The 24623-nt window shown below is 35.6% G+C and overlaps 1 protein-coding gene across 3 annotated transcripts in view; it reads left to right on the forward strand.

Annotated features, from left to right (window-relative positions):
* The window catches only part of STK32B (serine/threonine kinase 32B), a 152101-nt gene that overhangs the window by 11215 nt on the left and 116263 nt on the right, over nucleotides 1-24623 (forward strand). For all 3 annotated transcript variants that reach the window (XM_048943147.1, XM_048943149.1, XM_048943148.1), the window contains exons 2-3: nucleotides 14723-14778; nucleotides 21989-22140. In XM_048943147.1, the coding sequence (XP_048799104.1) occupies nucleotides 14723-14778; nucleotides 21989-22140 (208 nt within the window). The remainder of the gene's footprint in view (nucleotides 1-14722; nucleotides 14779-21988; nucleotides 22141-24623) is intronic.

Raw genomic sequence — 24623 nt, forward strand, 5'->3', positions numbered from 1 at the left:
TTCTTAAAAGTATTTTCCCTTATGTTATGACAAGCTTATTAACAGCGGTATAAACACATATGTTACTGTCATTTATTCCATAATCAGCACAAAGACATTATCTATTAAATTAAAGGCACGCCTCTTAGAATGTAATAACAAAACATTGTTGGAGTGTAGCAGCCTGTTGTGCTGGTTTTTAAGGCTTTAATGATAACTGGATGTAGTTGATGACACTTTGTTTTTCAAATTTTATTGCAAATATTCTCTTTACAACATCAAATCGTTGTGTTAAAGTCTGCATTTTGTATTTCTTTAACTTGTTTCTACACTTTTCTATTTTGAAAACATTTATTTTGTATATATTTTATCAAATAAGCCATACAGGTTTGTTATTTGAATCAATCTGAAAAATATATCAGTAATGTGCTTTTTAGCATCCTGCTCCGATTTGAGAAAGTTTTCTTGCTTTTTACTTAGTTTCACATTTTCTCATTTTCTTTCTCTCTCCCCTTTTTTTTTTTTTTTTTTTTTTTTTAAGTTCTTTGAAGTTTGAAAACTTTTAGATAATGCTAAGGCAGTTGTTAATTTCTGCCCCGTGTCTTTTAGCCTGGTTTGATACCAAAGAAAACAGAGTACTAGCACAGAGTACTAGCTGAGTCACTGAATTACTAATGCTATTCTGCATAAGATTGTTGTATTAAGTAAAATAGATTATGCAGCAATATATACCAATGGGTCATAAAAAAACATAATAATTCCTTTTCCTACATTTGGAGTAATATCGTCAGTCCTTATTTAACATCTAAAAATGCAAACTGAGTTAATGCCTCCAGTAATTGTAATTCCTTATGACATTGTTTTTTTCCTGAGCACTGAAATCTGTTCTTAGTTTTCATTTGCTGTTCTCTGTGATTAGCTGTTAGTCTGGTAAAACAAAGAAGTAATATGTGAAATTACTACTAAGCTCCTGAGTGTCCTCCATACCTCTCTGAAATCATCTGCTTTCTCTTGGATTGCTTTTACATTTTACAATGATTGTATTTATGCCTTTTGGGGTTATGTTCAGATAAACTTTTGTTCAAGCAGTAAAGCCTGCAAACTCTTCTGGGAGAATGCACATCTTAGGCACTGTGATTTGCTACACAGAACCTGAAGTCAAAGAGCAAAAGAAAATAAAAAGACCCATTCTGAAAATCAGGAAAAAGATATTATGTTACATTCAGCTTCAAATTTGACTGTTCTAGCCTATGAAAACTACAGTGATAGCTGCACAATCTTATGCACAGACCACTGCTATAAAATAAATCAAGTTAGTATTTACTGAGGTAAATTTGGGTATAGTGGGAGGAAAAGTCACTAAGCGCTGTAGGATTTTGCTGACAAAGGGTCATAGAGTACAGAATTTTTCTGATAATCCTAACTTTCTGTGAGGAACTCCATATTCTGTTAGAGAACTCTATCGATGAACAGGAGAAGAGAGCAGCTAATAGTTGCCTGGGTAGACATAGTAGACATAGGCTGTGGGAGGCAGAACATGCAAAGAACTGGTCCTGTGGACAGGCAGTCTTCCCTCTAAATGGCTTCTCACAAGGCTTTTCTGGTATTTGAGAGGCTGTGTCGACAGTTCAGAGAGTATTACTATTAAGTAATACATGGCAGTGAAGAAATGACATGTTTTCAGTGCTTTTGAGCATTTATGCTAGGTGCTGTCCTGATTTCAGACCTCTTGTTCTCCTAAGCCAGGAGCCATCAGTTTATGTTACAGAGGCTGGAAGGAGGACAGGCGTAGATTTTAAACGCTTTAATAGAAAGCCTCTCTTTCAGGATCTCTTAGAGAAGAAGATACTTCTTGTGACATTCAGTTTTCTCACTGTTTCCAGTGAGATGTGGAGAATTTTGAATGCTTCCCTGGGCATACAAATGCCAGTGAAGAGCTATAAGACCAGCTCTCATCCTCCTCAGCTTCCTCTGCTAGATAGATCATGTACATATACACCTTTTCATCTACAGACCTTTGTCTGTAAGTGGCATTCTGATGCTTTAAGTGGCCAGATACCTTTGTTATTGAAAAGGATGTCCTGCACTATGTTCAACGAGGGCTGCTCCAAAGAGTATTGCCTCTTATTTCACTATGTTGTCCCACAAAATCAGAGTAAGATGTTAGTGGTAAGGCAATAGAGGTTGAACCTTCCTGCCAATATTTTGTTACATTTTATTGCTGTGGGACAGATGGCAGCAGATGGGCAGTCTGACAAAATGGTGTCTGCTATAGAAGTGTTTATGAAAGAAAGGTGTGTTACAGAATTCCTCCGTGTGGATTAAATGGTACTCTTTGACAATGCTTGCTGACTGTTTATAGAGATCAAACAGTGGATGTGATCGCAGTGAGGTGGTGGGTTCACTTCAGCAGAGAATATAGTGATGTTCAATATAAGCCATGTTCTGGATGTCCATGTACAGCCACGTGAAAGAATGTGACAAAGAGCATCTTGATAGCTCACCAGCAGGAATAGGCTGAATCAGGGAACTGGGTTCAGTGAGTTGGAAATAATGGTGTCAGCATTGAAATATTAGAAAGTTTGCATCAGGTGGGTCCTACAAATGCTCACATAGGAACAGAAAGAACACTGCCTGTAGTGTCAGGCCAGAGAAGAAATCAACTTTTATCTTGCAACACAACAATTGCAGGTCTCATACCAGTTTGAAGATTGTGGACCACACTGCCTATCCTGGCTGAGCTGTTCTACCACACCCACAATATAGGTTGGATTTGGTGCCTTATGGCTTCCATCTATTTGGGCTAATGAAAGATAGAAAGACTGAACAGGCAACATCTTCCTAGCAACAACACCATCATAGCAGTAGTGAAAAACAGTGAGTCACTTCTGCACGTGGAAATTTTTACAAGTGTGGCAGGCAGGCTCTTGTTCATTGCTTGTGAAAATGCACAGCTAATGGTGGTTACTATCACTACGGAACAGGAGTGTTCTGTAGCTGAGAATTTGCATTATCAAATAGTATTTTTGTGCTCTTCGTATCTGTTGTAGTTTCCATGGGGATATGGAAATAAATAGGAGGCATTACTTTTGGAGTGGTCTATGTAATTTAGAAAAAGAAAATACAGCAGAGCAGACCACTCAGGGAAAAATGATGAATACTATCATATGAAACAGATTTCTTCAAGTTCAGTTTCTTCACTCTCTTCACTAGAGTGACTTTAAGTTAATTTCCTGACCTTTTCCCATCTGTGTTTGTTGATTAACCTAGACAAAAACCAAACCAAACAAGCAAACAGAACCATATACAGCTGGTATAGAGAATAAACTTTTTTCTTTCTTTGTTATTCTGGAAGTTTTGCATCTTGCACTGTGAAGAATCAAGACTATTTAGTGTTCTTTTCATAAAAATCAGCCAGAGGAAGCTTCGATCTACTAATTCACAGTATTATTCTAGTTAAGAAAACATAACTATACTTGTATTAATCATCCCTCTTTCTCTCTCCATAGATTTTTTTTTGTATGTACATTGGTTGCATTAAAATAGATCTGGTGTATGTAGTAGAGAACTCTAGAACAAATTATCAATATTCACTATTTTCTTCTAACATCTATAAATAAAATTACTTGAGATTCTATTTCTGTGGTTATACAGAATTGGTATGAGTACAATTAATAGCACCAAATGTTTCAGGCATTACAAGTAACAAACCTTCTGCTGCACTCAACAGTTTTATCCTCTGCTGTTCACTGTTTGTGCTCTACAGCTAATAATTTCTGCTGTTAAAATTAGAAGTTATGTTATTTCCATTAATACCATTTAGCTACGCACCCCCTAGATCAAATGAATCTTTTTATTCATTCCTGTTGTGTGGTGATATAAGTCTTTATAAATTGAGTTGTGGCTGAGAGAGTCTACTGACCTGGTGTTAATGCTTGCCCCCAGCCATAAATCTGGGAACTGTGTTTAGTCTGAAGCCCTCCTGTCCTCAGCCACCCTGGTGCCAGCTGAGAGCCATGGAGTGGCGATGAGGTGGATTTGCTTTGTTTTGTGACTGTATCGAAGCTTACTTCAAATTTTTTTCATGTTTCAGACAAAGGCCCCAATTTTCTTATTCATATTTACTGTTTTCAGCAATGCTTGGGTCTATCGACTTTGAAGTAATTGCTTGTGGTGTGTAAATAAGTGTGCTTATATCAGGCTGGAAATATCTCTACATTATCACTGGAAGGACTCCCCAGAGGTAAGTGGTGCAATGATAAGAGAATAAGTAATGAGCTCCAAACCAAAAACTGCCACAGTTAGATGGCCATTGTATGTACAGCAGCCAACCATCTTATTTAGTCTCAATATCAAAACAACCAATTTCATCACAAAATATTTATCTGCAAACCTCTATTTAAAGATATTTGAGTTGCACTGACATTTTGCAGGTTCTTTATGAATTAAATATAGCTGCTAGTATGAAATATTTTTTTCTACTCTCTCTATCCACCCTGAAAGAAACAGTCACAAAAAAAAGAAAAAAAAAAAAAAAAAAGAAAAAAAAAAAAGAAACATCAAAATAGAAATGTTATATTAAATATTAAATTCAACTACTAATTTAGGTTATAGCTTCAACTCTACTCTTATTGATCGTGTTCAAATTCAAATTTGAATCACATTCAAATTTGATAAATGTTTCACCTCAAACATGTAGGTAAAAAGCCTCTGGGAGTACCAAGAGCTTTTACTCCAAAATGGCAGAGAGAGTGAAATGATTCTTATGAAATAAAATGATTCATACAGAGAAATAGTAAGAATTCTAGCTATAATAAAAAGCCAGATACTTTTCAGCTCCAGATCTCTTTTCCGTAATCAGAGGCAACTTTTCCTTTTTCCAGTCCTCACACTATCTTCAGTTTCACACTATCTTCAGTTACTGCTACCTGCAGTTCTATCCCATTACTGTAAAACATTTGTGTCCAGTCTGAAAATGGCACTGTGCAGCAGGAACAGGGAGGGGTGGTGGCCTCATCAACACAGGTGCAACCTACTGACACCAAGCTAGATGAGCACTGAAGGTAAGTGATGGAAAGTAGGGTCCAAAAGTTCAAATGGTAGATTAGGTGCATAACCAGGCATGGACTTAACTGCAGCCTAGCTCAGGTGAAGCACAGCTCAGCAAACACAGGATGGGTCCCAGCCAGACTCCTCAGAGTTCTGTTACATGCAGTAGGTTTCACAGTGACTGGATCCAGACTCCAGCTGCAGTGGGTCTCCTGAACCAATGGCAAGGTGGTGGTGGGAGAGAGGCAGGTGAAGATGATAATGGACTGGTAGTCTTAAATGGTGTCCTCAGATCCAAATCATATAAGACATTTTTAAAGTTGACTATTCCAAGAGCCGTGAAATACAAGTTCCTGGAAATCATCAGAAATTGTTCTGGAAATTCTTGTTATTTTGACACTATTTTCAAATCTCGAAAGATGAATCAGACCTGGATAGCCACATTTACATCTGGCAGGTTTTCCCCTCTTCCCCTGGCATTATAAGGCCTCCATGTGGATAAAATCGACTGATGCCTCAGAGAGGATTTTGTTGATAATTTTGTTTAAATAGTTGTCCTTCACCTGACGATGGCTGGTGATTTTTTTATCATAGGAAAAAAGTGTTTGGTCCACTGAAATTTGACATTTTATTCCATAGCAACTTCCCTCCCCTCCAGTTCAGTTATTAATGAGGTTATCCTCATAGTAACTCTGTGGGAGCAGAATATTCCCACTTTCTAGTTGAAAAAAGATGCTTCATATTCTGTTATGTGTTTCCTGATCTCCTGAGGAAATCTATTATTGTTAAAGAGGAACATAGGCTTTCTGTATTATAGCAGTATATTTTGCTAAGAAATACATTTTCTGTTGGACATACTTGTCAACCTATTTCTTCTAGCAATAGATTACAGAGATTCTTTTTTGTCATCTTAGTCATAAGTAGGCAGTATCATCAGAAACCCACTTTTCTCATCAAAAGGGTGTTATGTATCATTACTTATGGAAACTCTTGAAGATATTTTGTATTTGAACAGGTTATGAAATTTCACTCCTTAGCTCTAATGTCAACTTTACCCTTTGAAACAACTATGAATAGCACAGAGACTCATAAAGTCTTACCAGCTACTCACTGACAGTGACATGGTCGACTCCATCTGTTCAGTAGTTTCTTGGTGATCTTTGATGTTTCAAGCGTTGATACTAAGTTAACCACTTTTCTGAATTAAAGCTCTGTCCTATGGCAAAACAGAATTGCCTTCATTGCAACTTTATTAAAACATTCACTGCTCTTAAAAAAATTAAATTTACTGACTTCTGAATTTATAATGGTAAAATTTTATAAATTACTGCTTTATAGTAGACACCTAGATGAATGACTAGAATTATATCAGAATTCCCAATTATTTTTTACTAAATAACCTAGTCTATGCAAATGAAACCTTTTTAGACTAGGAAAAAAAGGTTACCCAAATGTTATATGCAAATAGAATGAAGATACAGCAAAAGTAATTGCAAAGTCTTCCATTATGATAATTAGCCTATAGTTATCCTGAAGAATTGACATTGCCTAACTAAATCCTAATTATTTTGATCTGGCAACAAGGGCCAGGCTATGGGATTAAGTTGCAATTGGTGGCCATTATTACTGAACACACTAAACCTAATAATCTAATAATATCAGTTCTTCATATCACACAGATCCAGTGCCAGCCTACCTGGAGACAGAATCATGTACCTTCAGATGGCCGGTTACAATGAATTCTGTGCACAAAATATAAGCACCCCATGCACAAATGTGTAACTGTTCCCAGCTACCACCAAAACTTCTGTGGGCTCAAGCTGGTGCAGTTAAACAAACTCATTTATATGTACCAATTATGGCTATGTAGCAACGGTAAAAATTTTCACATTTCTGTCCATTCTGAGAAATATCTGGCTTCTTATGTTATTTTTCATAACACTGACTTATACCTCAGTACGTAAAGTCCCTATTAGTCCCCAGGCCTTTCACAACAGTCCATGGTTATTTGCTAGCTGTTGAAAAACAGTAGTAGATTTGGTGATGCAAACTCTTTTCACTTTTTTGTTTAATTTAAATTGAAAGCCCCTGAATTTGAAGACCACATTAATCTTTTCAGCTTGATGTATAGATGATGTATAGACTAGTCATCATTATGTCAGTGAGCAATTGATAAATTTTGCTTCAGTATAGTGTTGCAAAGGGATTACACTAACCTGACCCACAGGATCAAGGCCTTCTAAGTTCATGGCCCATCAGCAGCGCTCAATCTCTTGCTCTCAGTTTGTGGTACCAAATTACTGTTTTCAGACCAATTTGGTCTGATCAATACTCCTCCATCCCATGGGCATGGAAGTATTATTAGAAGAATGTTTTATCTGTTGTTCACCAACAGCATCTTGACTGTACAGATCTCTCTTAGTCTGTTTTAGAAAAATCCCACTGGTTCTCACTATTTTATAGTTCTACCCTTTTCTAAACTAGTTGATGCCTTTGTTCACTATTTTGGGACACTTCCCTCCCCTCCCAGAAAAGAATAAAATATATAATATTCTGTGCTAATTTTTGCTGGTCACATCATCAATGGTGAAGTTAAACAGATGGTCATTTTTACCTATTTTATAGTGCACTGCCTATGAGGACATGCTATCAACTTGGGCTAGAGGGTATAGCTGACTTTTTGCAAGAATAACACATATTTGATGTCCTCTTTTCTGCCTGGCTATCACTTCTATTCAATATATTGTTTGCTTACTTAATGAGAAATAATTTCAAATTCATTAGATTAAATGAGTAATTCTGTCTTCAAATAATAGCAGCTGTACTATGTTAGACTATGTTATTATGTTTAGACTATGTTGATTCAAATCTTTCTGGTATAGTATGTTATGTTATTACTTCTATTGTTTTAGAAGGAAGTTTGGTTTTCTTCCTGAGACTGCTGTCTGAGGCAAAACATCTGCTTAGAAGAATGACTTAAAACTGTCTTACCTTTATTGCCTTTGATTGCTTATGTCTGAGGAGAAAATAGAAGACTGATAGCCAGCATACTGAATGGGATGAGTGTCTGAGCTCTACTTCAGTATTAAAACAACAACGTAAAAGTATAACGTACAAAAATTGAGTTTTAGAGACTGGAAGTGATGATTATATGATATGTGTAAATTGACAAAAATGATCCAGTTAGACCATCTCAGTTTTACTTTCTCCATTTAAAATAAATAAATAAATAAATCTTGCTGGCTCTTTACAGTATCTTCTATAGGTCACCATTCCTGTGCTGAATGACACTGCCCTGCACTGGATCAGAGATTCCCTGGCTTATGCAGTATCATTTGTACTACCATAAACTGGCAAGCTGATTTAACCTTTTTTTTTTTTTTTCTAATGAATAAATTATTTTCCACTGAACAGAGTGAGCAGGATTCTGGTTGCATTCAAACTGCTCAGATTTGGCATCTTTCTCAGTTATCTAAACAGTGAAGTTGCTTGCAGACTTCCCTTGTACACCTTTGGGACAGACTATCTGCTTTCACAAGGTTTCCTGCAGTAGTAAGTGCTATAAGTTCCCTATGAAGGTAACTATCTCAATCTTCTGCCTTTGAAACTACTTTTTAAAGGGTTTACTTTAACACAATATCAAAATGTTGTTAATTTCCTATACAAAAAAAAAATGTCTCGTATTGAGAAAACAGAGCTGTTTTTATAACTTGGAATGAAATTCAAATTTACCTTTTCAGAACGATTTCATTTTGGGTCGCCCCTAAGTGAACAGTGTGTGTCATGCAAGTGGTAAGAGTTTACCTCACTGATGGAAGATGTAGTCCAGTCAAAGATCTATCATAGATGATCAGACATGGTCATCATCACAAGGAGTAACTCTTAGTATGATCTACCATTAAACAAACCACCGTAGATCCATAATGAACTCTGAAATTGAAATTTTTCAGTATCATAGAAACATTTTGTTTAGATAGAGGGAGCTGAAATACATATTTCCTTTCATAAGATGGACGACATTGTTTTGAGTTTCTTTGACTAGAGTTGTAGCAGGGTGGAAGTTGACTATTGTGAACTGCTTCTGATATTTTAGAATGCGAAAATGGTATCAGTTTAAAATGTAAATTTTATTTCAATTCATAACATAAAGTTACTTTCAAAATCAAAAATTTTTCTTTCTTTTTTCTGAGAGTAGATTAGTGTTCAAGTATCGGAGTTTCCCAAGACACAAGAATTACCTTTTCCATATTTTAGTTTGCAAAACATGATCAGACTGAAATGTGTCTTTAAACTCAAAGCAAAATTAGCTGAATTATGAATTACATTTTTCTGACATTCAGGTGCACTCTCATTGCAAGTAAATTCTGGCTAATTATAAAAAATGATTAATGTGATAATTAGTAGCAGCTTATATCAAGACTAAAACACTGTCTGAAGAATTGATTCATTGTAATGCAATTTAAATGCAAAGCCCCTAAACACAATGATAGAAAATGCCGTGCTTCATCATTAATGAGATAAAATCAGCTCTGAAAATACTTTTCTCTTGTCCTTCAGTTATGTAACTCTTTCTAATTATTGTGCTCCAAAGTCAATTAATTCATAGGGATGGCTCATTCCATCCATACACCCAATGAATATATACAGATTTTGGATTCTTTGCTCACCTCAAAGATGCAGCTGCTTTTTCCCTTTCTGTCAACAAAAATTCATTTCTTATTTAATTCAATACTTAATTTAAACTATCTTTCTTCACTAGTGCATTTGTCATCAACAAATCATGATGGAATGCAGACCTTTATGACTACCCTAACCAACTCATGCTCCTTAATCTAATTTCTAAGCACTTTTCATGTTTCTTCTGTCTATATCCATTGAAGCTGGTGATTCCATAATGAATACTGAATGTATATGGCAGTATCTACTTGGTTATTAATCTTGTATGTTTCTGTGTGGAAATAGTAGAGCAATCTTAATAAGGTTTGAAGGCTGCTGAGACTTACTGATGTCCTGTTAGCACAGAATTGTGGCTTACTCTGGGAAAGGCTGGAAAGTATGAACAGGAGGCACATGTAAAGAAGACTGCAGAACAGGTTTGGAATCCTAAAACCACTGCTGTCCACTGAGTCTAAAGCAGTAAACCATACGGGCCAAATCTAGAGAGAAAATCTGATTTAGTTGTTACTCTGTTTTTCTGAGTCACCCAGAAGCAGGAAGCATTAAAGTTCTCTGAAACCACAACATCCAAGACTTAAAAATCAATTTCCTTAGACTGATGGCTGTATCACATTTTCATGGTTTTGTTTTCTGTTGAAGTCAGTTGAGAGTAAATCTAGAAATGCAATTTGTGTTACAAATACATCTTTACTCTTCACTTTCTAATGTCTTAAGACTCATGTTTGGGTTTTAGCTGCTGCCGCAGAAACCAAATAAATCAGTGACTATCAGCTAGAGAAGGAGAATGGCTGGATTTAGCTTTCAAGGTTTATTAAATTCTTAATTTTTTCGTTGTTTCATTTTAATTGAAGAGCTGTTCATTTCTTTTCTGTGATGCAAGGATTGGATTGGATATTTTCTCCTGTAGATGCATTATTATTCCAGTTATTCCAGATAATGTTTAGTGTCTTCAGAGGAATCACATATACATGCTATAAATTTTCCTCAGCTGCAGGAAGAATAGCAGATGTCAGCTCTATGTAGAATCAACCTGATATACATATTGCCTCTTAGGCAAGGCTTAATTTACACTTGAACAAATGCTAGGTAACACTAGACTGCTCTAGATTTGTAAAAATGCAATTGAAAGGGTAAAAATATTATGTTCTTATATGGTATCATTATTACCATTCAAGATTTTTTTAGTTCAGTATTAAGCTGCTGGAAAATGCTCTACATTGGGCTAATTTACGGATAAAGTTTTTAACAGAGACTTGAAACTGTGCAATAGGATTTGCTTAAGACTTGAGTGTGACTTAAGTGAAATAAACTAAATTCTTTAATTCATATGAATATATATCTCATTAATGAAATTATCAAGCAGCAGTCACTCTAATATCATGAAACAGGCATTGTAAACGCTGGTCTAATTTCTCCTTTAGTTAAAATACTTCTGTTTTATTCCATAGTCCTCAGTTTTTAATTTATGGTGACTTTCTCTTTTTGGTGTGAGACGGAGAACTGAGAACATAATACATCTTGTTTTTTCCAAATTGATGAAAACCATTAAAACTGAAATGGAACTTCCTCACTTTGCTTTTAATACAACTTCATTTTGTGAATTTGCCTTTGTGGAATATTAGTTGAAGACAGCATAAATTAGTTTTGGTTTCTGAAAAATGTCTGTACTCTAAAAATTCAAGTTCAAAATTGTAAGTATGGTATAGTAGTGAATTAAAGAACTTCTCACAAAGTTAGAAAATTGTTCTTCAGAAAATGATGCCAAACTATTTTTAAAATAGTAATAATGATATTACAGTTACTGAAGAAAATGTCCTTCTGTAACCACACTATTATCTCAGCTGGGTTTTGTGCTAGAAAAAATGTCATTAGTTATAACACCAGGCTCCACAAGAGAGTTAGACATGTCATGTTTTAGAGGACAAGAATACCATATTTGTGATATCTTTGCACAGAAGAAAAGGCAGCATGTGATCTTGACGATATTTTGAACACTGGAAATGCTAGAGGTCATAGTGAGCTGTAATTCTTCTCAGAATAAGTGGTGAACCTATGGTGTTGAATTTTCACTGGGAGAAAAGGGACACACACAATGGGAGAAAGGGAGAAAAAGTACACACACAATGTTAAAAAAAATAAAAAATGTGATGAATAAATTGAGCCAGAAATTCTGACAGTTGGAGATTAAAACCTCTTGAAGAGAATGTCTGGTCTAGCAATAACTAACTTAGCTTGACCATTCCTCTGGGAACTTGTGGTGCAAACAGGACTTCTATGAGGCTGATCTGCTGTTGATGGGGCTGAGACATAAAACATCTCTTCCTCCTCTGACCTTGACATTGGTCTCAATTGCAAACTTTTCTCTTTTGTTATCCTTTCCCAACGTCCCAAGAGAAGAACATGCCCAGTTTTTGATTACATATTATGCATATGTTTGAATGATCAAAAGAGATCAACTTGTCTCAGCTTAGAGAATTAACACTTTTCAGAAAAATGCAGTGTCTACAACTGTGGCTCATTTCAAATGCAGACTTTTGTATTTACATGCTTGCACAGTCTTTAAAATGATCTTTTCTCTTGTAAAAAAAGATTACAATAATTGTACCTTGATTTCAGGTAAGGCTGACAGAACAGTGAAGTACAAATACAAAATAATATTGTTTCTTAATGAAGAACTGAAAATTTAACATCCAACTTTCTTATAGTGCTAAATAGAAAAATTAAGAAAATTTTATCAATCATTGTGGTTATGTTTCTTAGCCACTTATTTGACTTACCATATAATAATAATCCATATTAAATCTCATGGTTTAACACCTCATTTAACCACCTCTGTCTTAGGAAAGTTCAATTTACAACCAATTCCAATAACAAAATAAGTTGTCCTAATTGCTCAGAGCAATAAACACTGCTGGAGAACAAGGAGCAGATAAATAGAGTAGAAGTATATGGACAATAAAAATGGCTAAAAATAAATGCTTAATTTTGGTTTTGCATAAAATGAGTTCCAAAATGAAAATGGATAAATGAAATAATTCATCAAATTGATACATTTCAAAACCAGCCAGGTTTCAGCACAATTATATAGTCAAGTCCCAGTGAAATGTGACTTGAATTAAATTCAGACAATTACAGACTGCATCAACAGTTTTCTGGTTGTGCTTGGGAGCTGGCCTCACCTGGATGCCTGCAAGGTAAAGAATAAAGTCAAAATAAGCTTTCATTAATGAAAGTATTTGTTAAAGCTGGTTAAAGCAAACAGAAAACAACAGAAGCTTTTAAAGAAAGGGAGTGACAGAGAATGCCAGCATGCTGGAGGAAAAAATTGATTAAGTTTACTTATCAAAGAAACAAATTAGATGAACACATTTATTTGAATATTCTTAATTCTGTGTTGAATTCCTACTGAAACTTCTTGATCAATTCAAAGATCCCAGTCATGAAGCTCTCACTCCTTTATTTTGGGGCATGTGCCTGGGAAGGATGAGTTACAGCAAAAAGGTTTATGTTGATGTGCCTCTGTGTAAGGCATTTTCCTAAACTGACCATCTTGCCTCTCACACCAGTATTGACCAGCAGGAACTACAAGGCAGTCTTCCACTGGTAAAAACTGTGGGCAGAGAACAAAAGCACAAGTCTTTGATAGAGAGTCTTGTCTATTCCAGATGCCTAAATAACCATAACTGCTATGTGATTCAGCACAAAACTTGTTTTCCAGCAATAGCAACTTGTTAATCTATGCAAAGTTATGCATTTTCATTTTAGTATCCAAATCCTTAAGTGACTATATTCACAATTACCATCTTTGTTTGCTCAAGATGAGAGTCTGCTGCTTTCAGATCTGTTAGATCTGGATTTGATTTGGTCTCCAGTAATTACCAAGAAGATGGTTGCTATAGCTGCACTAATGAAAGGGGTAATCATCTTCCCTTGAAGACAGTGTAAGCAAGCACAAATAAATAAAAAAAAAAAAAAAATCACATAGAATCACAGAATTGCAGGGGTTGGAAGGGAGCTGGAGGGATGGACATGAGTAGTATAAATGAGATATCACCGCAACAGTGAAAATAAGATTTTATCCCTTTTCAGTCTCTTAATATACATCAACCTGGCAACACTCTACTCACCATTTAGCTTGAGCCAGTACAAGTTTTTGATAGATATTTAAAGTATTATTTGTTTTATAGGATTATCTTCATCAAAATTTGAGTCATATTTTGTAGCACTTATTCACGTTGCCATAATTTACAGTGACAGTCTGTTTCCATAGTTGTTCTGATTACTATTATGGCAGTAACAGGCACATAGCTGAAAGTATTGAAGCCAAGAACACAGGGAAGTTTTATTTTAAATTAAATTTTTAAAAAATCCAATTAATTTTCAGTTAACTTTGTCAACTCCAGTTCACTGAATTTAGATTTAAGTGCAATTCTCTTAAACAAACTTACTCTGAATCAGTGAAATAGTCTTACAATGTAGCATTATGTAGCAGATGTGTACCAATATTGGTATTAAGGTGGAAAAGTTCATAGGGGCTGATTCTAGTAAGGTCACCATGGGATAAGCTTTCTTCACCATAACAGAATATGGGAAACATCCCATAAACAGCGATTACTGGAAGAACACTATCTTTATATCACTACATATTCTATTAGTAGATGGGAATTGCTTACCTGAATTATTCAATACTCTTTTAATAGATCTTAATCTTTCTTGAAAATGCTGTGTAATGCTAACGTATTATCTTGTTACTAGGTTAGACAAAGGTATGTTTCTTTTTGGAGATGCTAGATATTGGAACAACACTGGTTGATGAATAAAATCAGTGGTGCTTATTTTACTGCAAAGCTTTTGCTACCTATTACATATATTTGATATTTTAAGGGAAGAATGCAAGTATTACATGGCCAAACTACACTAGTTGGAAGCACTGTTGTTACTGTTGTACTGTTGATTTCTGATTCTGACTTAGCACTTTGAAAACTGTATTCTTTTTCTTCTCTGCTTTATTTTCCAGTTAACTTTGACCATTTTCAAATATTGCGGGCTATTGGCAAAGGGAGTTTTGGAAAGGTAAGGATTAATTTATTTTTAACAGTCAAAAATTTACTAGAGAATTCATTTATGTTTTTCTACCCTTGACCAGATAAAGGAATGTAAGTTTGGTTGTCTTTTGCTTCTCAAGGACATCTGATCACAATCATAATGACTTTCATTAAAAACTTTTCTGTTACAATGTATTCTGTAAAGCTAATTGAGTAAAAACGTTTTAATAATTAAGCCTTTTCAATGAGGATTAGCAAAGTTAAGAAATCAGTCCCCAAAACAAGAACACGAAAAAAAGTAGAAGCAGTCTACGCTTTTGGAACATCTACTCAAGCAATCTTGTTTTGAAATCATTGGACTCATTCATGTACTTAAAGTTATTGTAGTATTTTAAAGACACTTTACATAGATTCACTGCACTTGGGAACTGTATAAAATTACTGTAATTGTGATCACTGATTAAATATTCGTTCAATTCAGTGGGGTTTTGCTGAAACAGAGAAGATTCATGTTTTGTTTACACATGAGTAGATGATCTTTTTTACTAAAATAAAGACCATAACAAAGTTTTAAATTTTAATGCAGTTTAAAACAAGGCCATGCAGAAAATTATAGTACAAAAATACTAGAAGCCATAAGAAATAAAATTGGAAGTGAAACATAACTTCAGTAGCTGATCAAGCAATAATGATAAGATCTAGATCTTGATTTAAATTATACTTGAGAAATACTCCTGTATTTCTACATTAAACACATAGCTAGGATTTTGTTGGCTCTTGGCCTTTCACATGGAAAAATAACTTCCAGTTTACAGTAGTCTGAAATACTTTGTGCAAAAGAAATACTTTGTCCTCCGTGGCATGGTCCTTATTCACCTCAGTATATTCCAACAGAAGCCCTCTCTGGGTATCAAACAGGAGAATATGTTTTGCCAGTGCAAAACGGTGGCCAAGAATCCTTTATAAGTCAAGGCAGCCAGAAATTTGTAATTACTTATTGTCACAATACATCACACCACTGGAATATAAAATCAAGTCAAACAGAGATCCCCTTCATGTAGTGAAGTTAGGTCCAGAGTAAGTAATAGAAAGTTTATTTAAATCTTGCTGTCCATCACAAAGATCACCTGCACACCCCCTTCTTTAAAGTTTCTCCATTCACACCTCTGTTGTCTCTTCTTTCTCAAAGGGGTCCTCACCCTCCCATGACATGCAGAAAAAGTAACACAAGCCTACATGCTTTTTGAAGACTTGGTTGATGATTGATAGACTCTTCTCCATGGTATTTAGGAAACAATTGTGAATGCTTCTATAATATTTCTTAAACATCCAATTGTTTTTGTATGGCTGTTCTTGTGAACCTGCTTTGGGAATATGTATGCTTGGGAATAGTTTCACAACCCTTAGGGACTATTATTTATGTGTATGGTCCCCTTTAAACTTAAATCCTTATTTTGTAGTTGTCAGTGAAACAGAACAGACTTTGGCATAACAGGCTTGTTTTTCCCAAACCAATGCAAGCTTCCAGCCAATCGCCTGATTTTGCTTTCCACAGTGAGGGTAAGAAAGTAACCCTTTTAGAAATGACATATTATACCGCAGCCAAAAGCACAGCACGGTATATCAGTCACAATTTCAAGTGTCTATGAGTCAGTCTTGCCTTTACCATTCATTCAGAAGCCTCATTGCTGGCAACTTTTCCAATTACTGTCTTTGTGGGAGCACCTGGCAGCAGAAAATGTCAACAAATGATGCAAGAACTCTAATCTGTATTGAATCGCTGTTTACTGTTTGGGGTCTATTGTGCTCTAGCATCCTGCAACATGTAAAACCATGTTAGGTATTACATTTTTCTCAAACTGCCTTCTGCCTTTATGACTGCTCTATGGCCTTTTTTGCCTTCTGAGAGCAGTAGGATTTTTAAGGCGTGCTCTACTTTTTATTTTTTATTTATTTATTTATTATTGCTATTGGTGCAATTGTCTTCCAACATTTCTTAAAGTACTTTGGTTGCTACAGCAACATTAGGCCTCCACAGGACATTGCTGCAGGAGGTGTCTGCTGTTGGCAGAGACCCCTCACTGCTCAGCTCTTCTTAGTGCACTGAGTTCAAGGTAACTCTCAGCACCTTCCCTCCTCCACTGGGGATGAATGCTTCAGCAGCTATACTCTGTCCCTCCCAGCTGGCTTCAGAAGGCAGCTTCCTGTCTTCTACTCTGGAATTTTCATATCAGAGTAGTAACATCTGCTGTTATAGGGATTTTCCTGGTTCATTTGGTATCAAAGGCTCTGTATCTCAAAAGCTTGTCTTTTCTGAGAAGTGGCATCCCATTTTAAACAACTGCACTAAAACATATTCTTCTCCTAAGGACATTTAAGGCAGTAGAGTCTTCCACCCCCTGTAGCACATTCTGTGGGGAAGGTAAAGATGCATCACATCAGTTGTGAGGAGTTTAGGATAAAAGGAAAAAAAAAAAAAAAACCTCCACAGAGCTTTTATTCGTATATTAAATATTGTTCTAAGTAAACTCAGAAGTGGATGATATAAAATCCACAAATTAAAACTTCTGAACACTGGTCTAAATAGTCATTTCTTTATGCCGTCATACCTTAGAAGTATTCTCTCATATTTAATCTGGCTAAATTTATCTGTTTTACTCTATGTAGAGCCATCATTATCAACCAAAATATCACAAAAAATATATACTTGAAGACTGTCCGACAACTACAAAATTGACTTAGATTGAAATACAAGAATTACCATTTTCCTTTACTGCAACAGTAACCATATAATTGCAGGCTTACTGCCACGAAAATAGTTTGTATTCAGGTGCAGGTGGTTTCTAGGAAAATTACAGTACCATTTTTCTTCAAGGTCTTTGTATCTGTGAGCAGATATATTGAACAATCTGACCTACTTAAATTAAATTCAAATTATGATAAGAATATACTGATTCTTTTTCCTATTTCTCTAAGATGCTGAGACATAGGACTTAGTTCTTATTATTTTGGTTGTATAAAAGAGTGACTTCCTGAATTGAAATTGCCATGGTGTAAAACAGATGGGAGCCCATAATCACATCTGCACTGATCAAGGATACTTCACTAAATAATATGCGAAGAATTTCAGAATAAATCTCCTGTTATCTTTAAAGTAACATAACACACAGCCTCAGAATATTAGTATTGTTTGACAGTATAACCACCAACTTATTCAGATTGAGTTAATATGAAAGGATACCAAGCAGATGCTCAGCTTCTTCTCCAGCTGTCATACTTTGCTCAGGGGAATCTAGGAATGAATCCTTCTATTTCATGGGAATTCCCTAACAGTGTAAATTCAAACTTATGACATCAAGTCTCCAGCCTCTTTGTGTAAATCTTTCCACTTGTAGGCTGAAAAAATGATCATTCATTTTTTAGAGTGTGTATGTAAAAACATACGTGTGATTTTTCTGCTTCATAGCAGATTTGTTGGTTCACTGACTTCATGTTAGTGGGAAAGTCTAGCTTTTTATGCATCCCCACCTTTTGGGAAAAGCTTCTCTGAATCTACCTATAACTGCTCCTTCATAGCAGTATACACCTTTGGCAGCAAACCAGTAGGAAATTCTGTACAAGTTTCATTCCATATAACTCTGATATCCTTTCCCCAGATCTGTCCATGGGGAACTCAGTCATCCAGAACAGTCTTAATGCAAGGTAACCTATTAATCTGCAGGTAATCTGTTTTTTCATTTGGATGAAGTTAGTGATGGTAATTTAGAAGTGGACTCTCTGAAGTGTAGTTTAGCCCTGCAGTGATAATCTATGGGTTTTGTTCTTTTGGTTCTAAGAGTAAATGTCTCCAAGTTTTGGCTAATTGCTTTTAACTTTGTAGATCTGAAAGTAATTCAGAGTTTCCCTCTCCTAGATATAAAAAAGACACAACCCTGTGGTAACAACTAAAACACATAGCCCTTTTAGGAAAAGAGTATTTGCACACAAGACTTCTAAAGATAAGCACAATTTAAATCCAAACAAAATTACTGAGGATTTGTACTGCCTAGCTTTCAACTTCCTTACATCCAAGCTAATCATGTAGAGTCACTTTAGAGAGACTTCAGAAGAGAAGACATATTAGAGCATTTAGACCCATAACTTAGTGAGAAATGGGTATTCCTGTTCCCCCCTCCTGACTCTGAAGCTATATGGGGTTTGAAGTATCTCCACAGGGACTGCTGAAGCAGTGATATCAATTTGATTAGGGCACAACAAATGATATTCATAGGAAAATAGAAAGATGATGTTTTATTAATGTGTGCATGACAGGCTTCCATGCTGATATGTGTAAATAAGGCAGTTCTGCTCAGACTTCCACAATAATGAATCACAGAACTTTGTTGAGGTGGCAGACCACCTGTGTGTCCCCACTTTAAAATTTCTCCATTGGAAAAAAAGTCAACCATAAACTAACAAAAAAAAAAAAAAGAAACATTTCCCATTAGGATTGCTAATGGCCCAGGAGAGCTGGAGGGTTTTGCTTTCTTTCTTGCAGCAGAGGAGCATTTTTTGCCCATTAACAGTGGGCTCAGAACAGCACATTAGCAGTGCTCAGAAGAACTGCTGACAGCCATCATGTAAAAATGCCAGGAAGGATCTCCTCTACTATTCAGCACTGTCACAGAAATGTCAGGCATTTTTCAAAGTAACACTGATATATTTGCAGCTTGGAATTCTTGATATTTAGCAAAAATAACTTTTGTGTATTAATAGAAGTACCATTGATTTTGAAACCACGTTAGAAGATGTGAATAGATACTATGCTGCTAACAAACGCTTCCTTTGGTTGTGTTAGCTAAATGTTAAGCAACCTTCTACTAGCAACATGCGTGCTCTTGACTAGAAAATTTTAGCTGTGCTTAATGCCCCTGTCTCAAGGTGAGAGAACCAAAATCCTTCTGGAGTCACATCAGTGTTTTAAAACTGATTCCGTTTACGTTCTCTATTCAGGTGTTGTATGTGAACTTTGTTTGGCTCATTTGTCAAACCTGTCGATTCTCAGCTGAGTAAAGGCCCATTTTCCCAGCAGTCTTACTGATAAACTATTTAATACAGATGTTTTTCAAATAATGGAAAAGGAAACGTACAAACGTACAAACATCATGGTCTCAGCCAAATTTCATATGAAAATCATGCTGCAAATTCAGGTAAGCGAATGAACTTCTGAACTTAGATTCCAAACCCAAATCTATAAAATATTATATTTCATAATTGATTCACCAAATTGGAGGGTTCAGGTAATCGTAGACTAAGTTTCAGGAACTGCCATTGCAAAATCTGCTTGTACTTATGAAGAAGCTGTGGAAGCCTCAGCTGCTTTCTCCGTTTCAGTTCAGCTCCACCTGCTGTCTCTTCTCTAAAAAGGCCATTTCCTCACTGTTCCATAGCTTGGGTTCTTTCTGTATCAGTTTAATCCTTTAATTATCTTCAGGACATCACAAGTATTCTGTCCTTGCATAACGTCACAAGGAAGAAAAAGAAACAAAACTTTACTACTTACCACTGTACAACACCAATGGGCTCAAGATGAAACACTCTCATCCATGTTTTGTTTAATTAGCAGAACATCTGATATTAGGAAAGGTAATCAGAAACTGCTTAATCCACCTTGTCATTATAAGTTAAAAATTTTCTGTTAACTCCTATATTTAGAGTAGATTTGAGCTCAAGGATGTTCTTCATGGAAAAGGAGTTGTAGAGAAACAAATGTGGTTCATTTTCACTGGGACAGTTCCTCTTGAGACATTGGAAAAAGGCAGGGGAAATAAAATATACTGATTTTAGGCTCCTAATGCCTTTCCTCTGAGATTAAAATAGAAGTGAATATGTGGTACGACTCTCTACAGCCCTCATCCTAGTTCTAGTGGTTTATTAGCAGGCTGTGTATCCAGAAGGCATCTTTTAAAACACCTCAGTCCTTCCAGATCACTTATGCGTTTTGCGTATGCAAGTTCATTAAAATACAGCACAAAATTCCTTTTCTTTTTTATAGTGTACTGCAATTTGATCTTTGAGCACTGATATTAGATGCATGTATATATGCATATATTATAATATGGGAATATGTGTGTATTTGTATGTACATAAATATGCAAATAAAATAATACTGCCCATGTGCATAAATATGCAAATAGACTAATTCTGCCCACACCAAATAAATCCTTCATAACTCCCTTGTACTTGATTCCATCAAAGCGGTGAGATCTAAACAAGATGCTTTCAATGCATGTTCTTCATACTCTTGATGGTGAAAAATTCTGATTGGAGCTGATGGCTGTATCAGTGATATGAATGTTGCATCAAAATAAAATCTTCAGCTGGTATTCTCTTGGCTGTCAAGATGCACTAGGAGTGTCATTTTAAAAAAGTCTTGATTAATAGAAAAAAACCTTCAGAGTAAAAGTCTACTTATGATAGAGTTTTGCCCCATGGGTGAGTGTAGGGAAGTTATAAAGATGAGATTCATACCACCTTTGGGGATGAGATACAGATGAAGCTATTATTTCGGTGTTATTGAAAATCGTATGTAAAATGATGATTGTTAGATGTGCTGGTGACACTCTCTAGCTTCATTCTCAAGGGAAATACTATGATGACAAATAGAATTTTAAAAATCTGGGTTTTAGATAGGAGCTCATTAGAGTGAGATTTTCATGTTGCATTTACAAAATTATTTGACTTTAGTAAAAATAAATAAATAAATAAATAAATAAAGAAGAAGAAAAATAAAGCAAAGAAATTTACTTCCAGAGATTAAATCAGTGTAACTGTGACTTCAAAAACAGCATGATATAGCTCTGTACAAAGATATATTTTTATCTTCAATAACAATTAAAAGAGAATAATTCTGATATCAAGATGAAATATTAGCCTTCTGAACATAGGCAATGTTTTTGACGCAGTAATCATGAAGTGTGTATTGACTTATGTGAATGAGGACACTGACTGTGCATTTTCCTAGACAGGAGGCAGTAATTTCTGTGACTCACAAAATAGCCTATGATTCAATATAATTGAGTGTATTTCTCTTAGATACACTGCAACTGGAAGTTCTATCACTTTTCTGAGTTTCCCAGCATGTTGGCTTACGAAGTGATTACAAAGAATTCTGCTTAGCTGCGACATGGACTTTATGAAAGTGTTTGGTTGAATTTCATTTTGTGTTAAACTTTATCGTTTACTTTGCTGTTAATTAGGTGTGCATTGTACAGAAGAGAGACACCAAGAAAATGTATGCCATGAAATACATGAATAAACAGAAGTGCATTGAGAGAGATGAAGTTCGGAATGTTTTTCGGGAGCTACAGATCATGCAAGGCCTAGAGCATCCCTTCCTAGTCAACCTGTGGTAAGAAACCCTTTAAAATTCTGTCAAGGATTTCTTCCTTTCTCCTTACTGCTAAATTGGTTCAGGATGGAAAACTGAAAATATTTTTTTAAATGGTGACTTTTTTAAATGTATTTTTGTTTTGAGATTTTTATTTTTCATTAATGTTTTAAAAATGCTCTTTAATACTTAAATACATTCTCATTTTCCTTTCTGGTGTAGCTTCTCTCCAGATTGTTACAGCAGTGAATATGCACTGTTCCGCCCATCTTCACTGTTTCTTTCTGACAGTACTTGGATTAGACAACTGTTGTAAGGTTGCAAAATATCAAAACTATGCATTCAATAAAAAACATTTTGAGTCAATTCAAAAACAAATTCGAGATTCAACCACTCTTAAAAAAATGGTGAACACTGACACAGACCAATGGGAATGAACCTTTTTGTCATCTGGAATTTCTAATATCTTCTCTGTCATAGCCAATGAATGGCTCATTCAGAGACAAGAAAGTGTTGTGAGAAAATGTTGGTCAAGTAATGACTAGCTTTAGCTACACCAATAAATTAAAATATTTGATGGCTTTTATGTAGTGATATTCATAATGAGACACAGATTTTTCCTCCCTTATCTAAAAATGACCCATGTAATAATAAAAAGGATACATAAATCATTATTTGATTTTTTTTTCTTCAGTTAGTGAACAGCTTGATTGTCCAGAAATGGTCACAGCACAAACAGCATTCTGAGTGTTTTTTTTCTATCTTACTGGAGGTCAGTGTCTACCCTACAATATTTTTCTTCTCTTTTACTGCAGTTTTCTCCTGCATATGTGGGAAATTTCATGTTGTCATCCTAACACCTTTCATGATCTAAAAGCTAAATTATTTTCTGGCTTGAGTGAGCACAGCTTTGGTGTAATTGCACCCACTTAAAGCAGCAGAGTATTTGTTCCCAAAATTCATTTAGAAACGGTCTAATCATATACATATGCCTCAAGTGCTCTTCTCTTGACATGGATGATAATACTTGAGCTAACCTAATGACCCGTTAGAAGCTTAAAGGAAAATTGCACACATTACAACAGTAATACAGATCTTTTGTTGTCTATTCTCCAAGGTTCCAGCAACGTTTCCTCCACGGATTTCATCACCAAAAACATGATATCTCTGATCTTAAGAACATGTGGAAATTTCAGTCATGCATTTGTGTAGCGTCTTTTGAACCCATGCAAACTTTTTTTCTTTAACAAGAAAAGACAAATATTTCCACTGTGTAACTAGACATTGTGCAGAAACAATCATAGGCTAATGTGACTGACAAGATACTTCAGTAAATATAACAATGTTATAAATAAATATCAAACATTTATTGTGAAACAAAAAGTAGGTTAGATTCCAATTACCCAGTTATAATCAGCTAAGGAATATTCATTCTTGTCTTCCTCTTTTAAGCCAAGTATTAACCTTGGAATAGATAATACCTGGGTGTGATGATGATTTTTTTGCAAATAATTAATTTCTTCTTATATTTCTAAAACACTATCAGAAGATCTCGAGACTCAAATGTTATACTACATCTATGCATGAGAAAAATAGAAAAACAACTGTAATACACTAGAATTAGAAAAATGTTTCAGGTGAGAAGAGCACTATTCAGGATTCACCAGTGCATGTGGAACAATATTCCACATTTAATGCCTCCAGTAATGCTTAAAGCTGACCGGTCTACCTAGGATGCTATTCTGGGAGGATGACATGAGTTTTCTTTGAAGGTATCAGGCCAGACTATCAGATCATGTAATCACTGACAGAACATCTGTCAGAGATGGTGCCTAAAATTTATCACCTGCATGACAGCTTGTGGCCCAGCTCAGCAACCAAAGTTCCTGTCTCCCAGGATATGCTTCCAATGTTCTTTGTCAAACTTGATCACGATATGAGAGAAGATAATATGCAATAACTTGAAGGCTCATATCAAGATTTAAAAGCAGTGACTGCATTCAAGGATTCATGTCAAGCCATGCAATTCACCTGTACAATCATACAGGTTACATATGCATTTATTTCTGTAGCATACACAGCTCTGAATAGCCAGAAACGTCTATGTAGGTATTCTTTGATTTTTCTTACAGCTAAAATGTGGTTTCACAAAGGTACATCTAAGCAAGAAGGGGGAAGAGCATCTGGGAACACTCCCTGGCATGGCCTGGTGCAGCTGGAACATTTGGGTGCACCCAAATGGCTCCCAGGATTGCTCCAGAGTCATAACATCCCCGAGATCACCCTGGTGTGGCTAGCAGAGGTACAAAGAGTTCCCAGCTAGTCTTGGTGCTCAGAAATACACTTCAGCATGTTTAGTCTGCTGGTATAATCAGAGAATAGCTAAGCTGCAGGGCATCCCATCCTAGTGACTTCTCTACATTCTTCCTAAAAAAAGGGCAAGTACATGATCAAATGCTGGATATATGCAATATTACTGAGACTAAGGGGCTAAGACATGCAAA

The sequence above is a fragment of the Lagopus muta genome, chromosome 4 (assembly GCF_023343835.1).
Source record: "Lagopus muta isolate bLagMut1 chromosome 4, bLagMut1 primary, whole genome shotgun sequence".
NCBI lineage: Eukaryota > Metazoa > Chordata > Aves > Galliformes > Phasianidae > Lagopus > Lagopus muta.